Source organism: Electrophorus electricus, chromosome 17 (assembly GCF_013358815.1).
Source record: "Electrophorus electricus isolate fEleEle1 chromosome 17, fEleEle1.pri, whole genome shotgun sequence".
Taxonomy (NCBI): Eukaryota; Metazoa; Chordata; class Actinopteri; order Gymnotiformes; family Gymnotidae; genus Electrophorus; species Electrophorus electricus.
This window is the reverse complement of record NC_049551.1, coordinates 13,441,132-13,449,842: the sequence shown is the minus strand read 5'-3', so window position 1 is coordinate 13,449,842 and position 8,711 is coordinate 13,441,132. Positions and strand designations below refer to the sequence as shown.

Below are 8,711 nucleotides of genomic sequence, written 5' to 3'. Positions count from 1 at the left end.
TAGGAACCAATTTGACATTTCATGGGGTCTGCTTCATTTTCTCTCTTTGTTGTTAATATTCTAAAAAACTTTCAGGTCCAACCTTCAGATTTCTTTATATGTTAACTCATGATCTTGTGTTTTGTTGAGTCAGGAGTAGCTGCTATATAATGTTCATTTATGTGATATTGTTTCCATGTTGCAGCTCTGTTCATATGGAGGAAGCCTCAGCTGTGATGCAGGGGGCCCAGGGCGTGCTGGTGCAGAACTGGCCCACCGTCTCCAGCGCCGCAGGTGAGCCCTCATCTCCTCTCATAGGCTTATATGCAAACCTCAGAGCGAAATCAAAGCAAACCAGCGCATTACCCAACACACTTTCCTGTACATAAACAAAGCAAACAGGATAAGATATTGTCAGACTGTATTACAGACTTCGATGGAATAGGTTTGAAACCATGCTAGATTTGAGACCACGCTATTTGAGATGCTAGATTTTGACTGGCTTTTTTCCAGGCCCTGGTGCCTGAATGTCCAGGGGCATCAGCTGATAGGGATGTAAAGGAACTCAGTCTCACATCCACACTGACACTTAATCACAATCAGACACTCAGTGGTCCCACTTGTACTTATCCTCACACTCAGTGGTCACACTCGCATTCAACGGTCATACACACACTCAACAGTCACTCTCACACTTACACTCAACAATCACACTCACTTAATAGTTACACTCACACTGTGCTGACACTCACAGTCACTCAATATTCACACTCACACTCAATGAGCGGTCGCACTCACATAGTGGCCACACATTCTGTCACACTAACACTCAAAAACACTGACACTGAATGATCACATTCACATTCACATTCACACTCAATGGCCAAACTCATATTCAACTCATACTCAGTGGTCACACTCAACAGTCACACTCACACTCAAAGTCAGTGGTCACACTCATACTCAATGGTCACACTAACTCTCAGTAGTCACACTCATACACTGTTTGTCTTTTAACCACAGACATGCAGACCCCGTATTCCAGCTAACAGTAAAGCCTGTCACAAGATTTCCTCTGTAACACAGCATTGTGTTTATCAGTGTGCTATTTTGTCCCAGTCTCTACAGCTAAAAGCACATAATTAGCCTGCATAAGGGCCTTATCATTAGCTGACACCATGTTTTAAGAAGGTTTATTTTGGGAGACGATGAAATATGCAGTTGTTTCCAAGTTCCTGAGACTGCTTTACTTATTTAGCCAGACCTCATCTGGATGAATTTAAGCTTTCCTTCGGATGTACATTGTCTCTCTTAAGTCCTGCATTTTTTTCAGTGGCTGCCAGTGAACTTGCGTGGGTCATATTTAACCATATTTAATGACTTGTTCCGTAGGCCTTTGACCTACAGGTCAGGGTGCAGGGCCTTCTCCTTGCCCTTCTCCCTTTTATCTGTTTTTTTTTTTGGAAGCCATGCCTTCACCTCATGTTTGATTATCTTGTCCATTTATACAGCAGAATCTGATCTGCAGTCACCTACTTTCATGAGATTTGCAGCTTGCCATTCTATTCAAGCCATTTAACGAGCTTGTTACAAATTATACAGATATTTTAATTACTGTTGGGATTGGTGGGGATTTGGCGCGGTGATGGAAGCATAGCAGGTTGTTTTTGTTCTGTAGGACATAAATGTGGTGATGTGAAGTTGGGGTTGGCAGAGTGGGAGCACTGGTTAATATTCAGTGCTGTTAACAGATGAGGCCAGACAGAAAGGCATCGATCTGATGTCCTGTTAGAGGGATTAGTCCAGAGCCAGGGGCCTTGTGGGTGGTGGATGACTCAGATATCGACACTCTGATAGAGCACCACTGGGCTGCATTGATAGGAGGAGGAGTGAAGTAGAAAGACAGGGACAGGAGCCAAAATGAATCAGGGTTTTTTTTTTTTTCTTTTCATATTGGTTACAGAGAATTTTGGAGCAAATTGAAAACTTCCATCTCTGTGGTTTGCTGGATATCGGCAGGCTGGCAATGATTTGGTGCAGATGTGTTGTGTAAGCACTGCTGAGTACAATGAGCTGAGTACAATGCATGGTAATGTATTCAGTTCAATATTTGGGTACAGCTAAGATCTCTGAGGACAGACTAGAGCAGGGATAAATGAAACATGGCATAGAAAGTGAGGAAATATATTGGAAGTGAAAAGATGGAAAGATGAGGCTGCTCTAGTGAGACATATATGAAGGATGGAGAGAATGTGAAAAGGGGATGAGGGCAGTTGGAGATTCAGAGGAATGGCAGGCCCCTGCGGTGGTCCTGTTGCTAGGAAACACTGTGTAACTTGTTGCCAGGCAACAACTCTAAGAGACTGCTGCGGCAGCGGGGAGTGGGCAAGGGAGGACAGGGGAGGCAGTTTCCCCAGCAACCATTCATACTCAGAGAGAACATGTGCGCAAGGTAGTGGAAGGGGGAAAGAGATGGATCAAAGGCAATAGGAAGAAAGCAAACAAATGCAAGGGGATGAGGAAAAGGGTGCAATAAGCGAAAGACAGAAATCAGACAAAGTGTGTGTGCACGTAAATATAGGACCATGAATGTTTGCTGTGCTGGATACACACTCGAAAAATAAATGCCATTCTCCTCATGTTGACAGCTGTTCCAACAGACTTGGTCACCCAGCAACACATGGAGAGTGATGGAAGCAGAAAAGAAATGTAGGGCATCTGAAAGCAAAAGTGGGGCATTCATTAAAAAAAGCACTCAAACATCTGGGTGGGATGGTAAGCTTGTTATAGGGAGCTGTAGGAAGAGGCCCAGGCAGCCGTGGAAGTGCGTCAGTGTAAGGAGATGTGCAGACAAGAGTGCCGGAAGCCGGTGCAGGTGATGTGATCGGCCTACGTGCACGTCCTAAATATGGCACAGGGACATTCTGAACAATGTTCTCTGCATCTGCTGGAAGTGTTTTGCACCTGAACTCCAGAGAGCTCCCAGCTTCACTTTGGAAAGTTGTAGATTGATGTGTATTTAAACTTAGAGTTTTATTATACACATAATCAGTGAGTTTGGACTTGAGTGAATAAATGCTGAGGGAAACCATTGCAGATCATTGCATGCAATCAGTATTTGTGCAGTTAGAAAACTGTAGTCTGTAGGCCCATTTAGCTGCTGTCATGAGGAAAACACAAAGTCCGTTTAGATGACTTGTTTTGACATGCAACTCTGCATACACAAACGTACATCCACATACAGGCACAAAAATGTGTGTACACACACACCCACACACAGATACCTACCCACACACACTCTCACACTCGCGCACCAGCATACACACAGATACCCTTGCCATAATGTGCAGTGAGGAAGTGAAGGGGGAGTGAATTCCTTGTCAGGAACATGGGAGAGGAGCAGGTTCATCCAGCTTCTTTCTGAAGAAACACTACCAAGATTTAGAGCTGGATCTTAGAGGGGGATATTATAATCTATAATCCTTGCTAAACCATGTTTTTATTGAAATAGGCTATATGTAGTGCTATCAGGATGCACCTAGAGGAAAAAACTAAAATCTCCGTTCAGGGCCACAGTTTTATTTCAATAAAATGTAGAAATGCAGAAAGTAGAAAGCACAGAGTAACTCGGTATACAGCAGAGTCTATTTCTGTCTCTCTTTTTTCTATCTTCCTTAAAGCTCAGGGCTGCCCTCTCTGCAAGTATACGCACCCTTAATCATCAAGACTGCATAAAAGTGGTTTCTCCTGCTGCTCTGCTGTTTTGTTTTTTTTTGTATGTTAACATTAGTGTTAGCTACAACAAATCTGACACTAATTCCAACTGAAGCGCTTTTTGTCAAACCTCGCATGCAGATTCCCTCTCCACTATTATCTCATGTGTTCTCAGCATCCCTTCTGTCAGATGCAATTCCTATCCCATGGGTAGTCACTTGGGAGCCCCTCTTATAATCTGCACTCCAATACCAAATATTTCTGTGTCTGTGCCGTGCTGACTTGAAATAATGTTGGTGACTGTGATTTTCTATGATGTGTGAGCTACTATCTCTCTCTCACACACAGATGGGGAGGCTGAGGGACAACTCTCCCCCCCCAGTAGGAGCCGGGATCAACAGCAACAGCTGGAGCTTCCGTTATGGTGCCGGCCCTGGCTATGGCCCTCCGCAGGCCCTGAAGCCAGGTGAGATCCCCCCTGAAGCCTTCATCATCCCAGGCTCCCCTGCCATCATATCCATCCGCCAGGACCCGGGGGCCGTGGACGACAAGGGCGACTTCATCACCTTTGGCAAGAAGGAGGAGGCCAAGAAGAAGAAGAAGAAAAAGAAGGAGAAGAAAGAGAAGAAAGACAAGGGAAAAGACGAAGGGGAGGAGTAGAGCAGAACGGGCCATTTCCTCAACGAGCTGACCACTCTAGCTGGTAACTGAAACTCACGGAATGAGAAAAAAAAAAAGAAAAAAAGAAAAACAAGAATATAGAGAGTTGAGCCTTTTAAGTCTGGCTCTTGCTGTGGAAAGATTGAGTTGCCAGCTTTGCCCAGACCTGATCAGAAGAGACCCTTCTCTCTGCACTGAACCACAAATTAATTCCTGCAATTATACTAGGACAGTTCCCAGGGGGGAACAAATTGGCTCTCTCATTACTTATATATCATATGCAGCAGAATCTTAGTCCACTAGTGTCTACGATGCTTGTAGAAATCCAAACCTATAAGAAAGGATGGCAATTGGCAACCTACAATGTCCAAGAATAAACCCTGAACCCACTCCCTTCATCAACCGCAATGTCTAAAATACACGAGGGGAGCCTGTTGTTCCTCAAACTATCATGCCTTCTTTACAAACAGGACTTTAAAAGAAGAAAAAAAAATGGTATGAAGGTATGTTGTTCAAAATTCTATACATTTAAATTTGTATTTAAAATAGACACAAAAGGTGTCTGTGTAAAATATGAAGACCTGGTCAGAATTATCTCTGTGTGAGAGTAATGCTGGTCAAATTATACCACTTCAGGGGTAGAACTGTAGCAGTATGTTATAAACTTGCTTTGCTTGTGCTCACAGAGCCCCCTGCTGTCCTGGAGTGGCACACTAAACTACACACAGACAGGAATACTTTGCATTATAGTCCAAAACCAGCGTTAAAGCATACAGATTCATTTAAACATAATGACACACACAGATCTAAACACACAAAGCTGTTCTGTATGATTCTTCCAGAAAATGCCCAATACACTCCGGTAGTGCTGAGATGGACACACACACACACACACACACACACACACACATGATCTGTCCATATATTGTACAGCTAGACCACATTATTTTCAGCAGAGCAATGAGGTGCTCCAGCCTTCTGGCATCTGTAATATAGGCAGGAATGTTGCTTGTTGCTTCATATCAAATCAAGCCTGTTCCCTTCACCTCTGTCATAACTGTTTGATAGTTGTTCTCAAGCCTCTCTCCCTTTCCTGCAAGCTCTTTGCCTTTCAGTGCTTGTCACATTGGCACGTCCTTCCTCTGTACTCCTCCCTCCCATAGCCCTGTGCAAGGCACCACAATCAAAGCTGCCCCCTAGTGGCTATATTGTATACTATGGCAGGACAGATTGAATAACAGGCCCTAAGTTGAGATGAAAACATGCCGGCTCACCCGAAAAACGCCTCACTTGAACTGAGCCTGAGCACTGTTACTGGAACTCCCAGCTCTTCTCAACAGGGAACATAAGTACATGCATCATGCCTTCCATCAACAAGCAAACGGTCTAACAGCTTAGTAACCGGTTCTGGACAACAGAGACTTACAGACTTACTCTTTAATGGAGACAAAGAGTTGTATATAGTTTTGGTTTATGTGGTTTGGTGTGTCAAAAGTGCTGATGTGGAGGGGCACATAAGACCAGTTACAGGGGAGTGAAGGAAGCCTGCCGGGAGCTTAGGACCTGGTGCAGCGTTTGTTAGATTGGGTACACTGACAAATGCAGCTGAGCTGAGTTGTGGAGGTGGGTACTGAATGAGGACAGCTGTTTATTCAGATGAGAGGCCTATGTGTGTTACGTGTTTTTTTTTTTTTCCCCTTTGCTCTGCCTTTTCATTCCTTTCCTTCTTACTGAATGTTGGGCTGTTGAATAAGGTATGAAAGAAATGTTAGCGCTGCTATAAGACTGCATTGAAACACACACACACACACACACACACACACACACACACACAAATACACACACACGCACACACACACACGCACACACATAAATGGAAGCACGCGCGTACGCATACACACACACACAAACACATTTACACCCATTCACACATATTCACCCAGCCTCCTTCAGGTGTGGTTTAGTGCTGTCAGATCACTAAGTGGCCGTTTGCATGTAAAACGCAGATGAAACAAAAACTCTATATAAATATATAGATATATATATATAGATAGATAGAGATGTTTTCATAATTATTTTCAACCATTTCTCTCAGAATTAGAGACACGTATTGTCTCTATTGAAATACATAAACATATTTCTAATTGGCAAATTACAGACATATATACACACACAAAGGCATAGGGAAAAAAAACCACTGCAGCCCAATGCCAATGGCATTAACATCAACATTCTAGATATATGTAATAATGTAGCGTTATGCTTTGAATCTCTTAAATAACACACACACACAGACACACACAGACACACAGACACACACACACACACATGTGTGTGTGTCTCTGTGTCTGTGTGTGTGTGTGTGTGTGTGTGTGTGTCTGTGTGTACATACAATATATGGACAAAAATATTGGGAAACATACAGGAGATTTTATAACATCTCATTCTAAATCCATAGGCATTAATATGGAGTCGGTGCCCACTTTGAAGTTATAAAAGCTTCCACTCTTCTTCTTCTACAAGGCCTTCTACAAGATTTTGGAGTCTGTGTCTGTGGGCATTTTTGCCCAGTCATCCAGAAGAGCATTTGTGAGGTTAGACACTGATGATGGACGTGAGAGCCTGGCTCACAGTCTCCGTTCTTGTTCATCCCAATGGTTTTCATTGGGGTTGAGATCAGGGCTCTGTGTGGGCCAGTTAAGTTCTTCCACACCAGACTCACCCAACCATGCCTTTATGGACCTTGCTTTGTGCACTCAGGCACAGTGATGCTGGAACAGAAAAGGGTCTTCCCCAAACTGTTCTCCCCAAAAATGGAAGCATGCAATTGCACAAAATGTCTTGGTATGCTGAAGCATTAAGATTTCCATTCACTGGAACTAAGGAGCCCAGGCCAACCCCTAAAAAACAGCATTGTCCCTCCTACACCAAATTTTACAGTTGACACAGTGCAGTCAGACAGGTAACATTATCCTGGCATTCGCCAGTCCTAGACTTGTCCATCAGACTGCCAGATAGAGAAGCGCGATTCGTCAATCCACAGAACACTTTTCCTCTGCTGCAGAGTCCAGTGGCGGCGTGCTTTACATCACTCCATCTGACACTTGCCATTGTGCTTGGTGATGTAAGGCTTGCATGCAGCTGCTCAGCCATGGAAACCCATGCCAGTTTTTGTGCGGATGTTAATACCAGAGGAGGTTTGGAACTCTGTAGTTACTTAGTCAGCAGAGCGTTGACAACTTTTACGCACTATGCGCCTTAGCACTCTGTGACCAAGATCTGTTACTTTATGTGATCTGCTACTTAATGGCTGAGTTGGCTGACGTTTCCATAATATCACTCACAGTTGTTGTTGGAATATCTAGGAGGAAAGGAATTTAATGAACCGGCTTGTTGTAATGGTGGCATCCACTTATAGCAGACAGCACTCCAGCTAGGTGCTTGATATTATTTGCTTGTGGCAATGGGAAACACCTGATTTCAATGTTTGAGGTCGTGTCCCAATACTTTTTGTCCATATAGTGTGCACGCACACACACACACACACACACACACACACACACACACAAAATATAAATGTGTGTGTGTGTGTGTGTGTGTGTGTGTATATATATATATGTATATATATATATATATATATATATATATTATATATATATATATATATATATATATATATATATATATAAAATCAGCTAATATGGTCAATCCTTTGTTTTGTGTTAGAACAAACAATCATGAACAAATCATTATGTGAAACCAGTTCATACGATATATCCCTTCTTTTCCATGAAAAAGTACAAAAATCATAATAAAAATAACAAAATGATAAAAAGATAAAAAATAAAAAGGTGGCTGTATACTCTGCTCATGTGTAGTGAATGTCTATTAAAGTCATTTGGTGCCAAGGGGGCACATACTCTTGACTTTGACAGTGCAAATCTGTTGAACAACTTTTTTGTACACCTGCTCATCAGTGTAATGGTGAAATAGTGCTTTTTTTCTTTCTTTTTTCCTTTTTATATTACTTTCTGAAATCTGGTAATGTGTTTTGTTTATAAATCACAAATAAAGTTTCTTTCATAAGTAACCGAAAATTGTCCCTGGTGTCCCTCTATGAAAACAGATGCAGTTCCTGATTAGGATGTATTTAAGTTCCTTATTTATAAACAAAAAAGAAACCACAACATTGGTGAAAAATGCTTTATTAGCAAATCCATTGCAAACCAACCTACATATGGTACATAACTAATCTGCCCTGTCAGTGGACATGTGGTGATGGTGGGTGTCAGAGATGGGGAAAGGATTTAAAAAAAAAACAAAAAAACACCATAAGGTCACACTCAGCACTACACAGT

General features: G+C 42.5%; 1 protein-coding gene across 1 annotated transcript in view; it reads left to right on the top strand.

The window, feature by feature from the left end:
* The window catches only part of LOC113590510 (protocadherin alpha-C2-like), a 15,683-nt gene extending 7,918 nt beyond the window's left edge, over nt 1–7,765 (top strand). The window contains 3 exon segments of the mRNA XM_027030673.2: nt 185–273; nt 4,042–4,067; nt 4,069–7,765. Coding sequence (XP_026886474.1) covers nt 185–273; nt 4,042–4,067; nt 4,069–4,353 — 400 coding nt within the window. The 3' untranslated portion in view covers nt 4,354–7,765.
* The last annotated feature ends 946 nt before the right edge of the window (nt 7,766–8,711 follow it).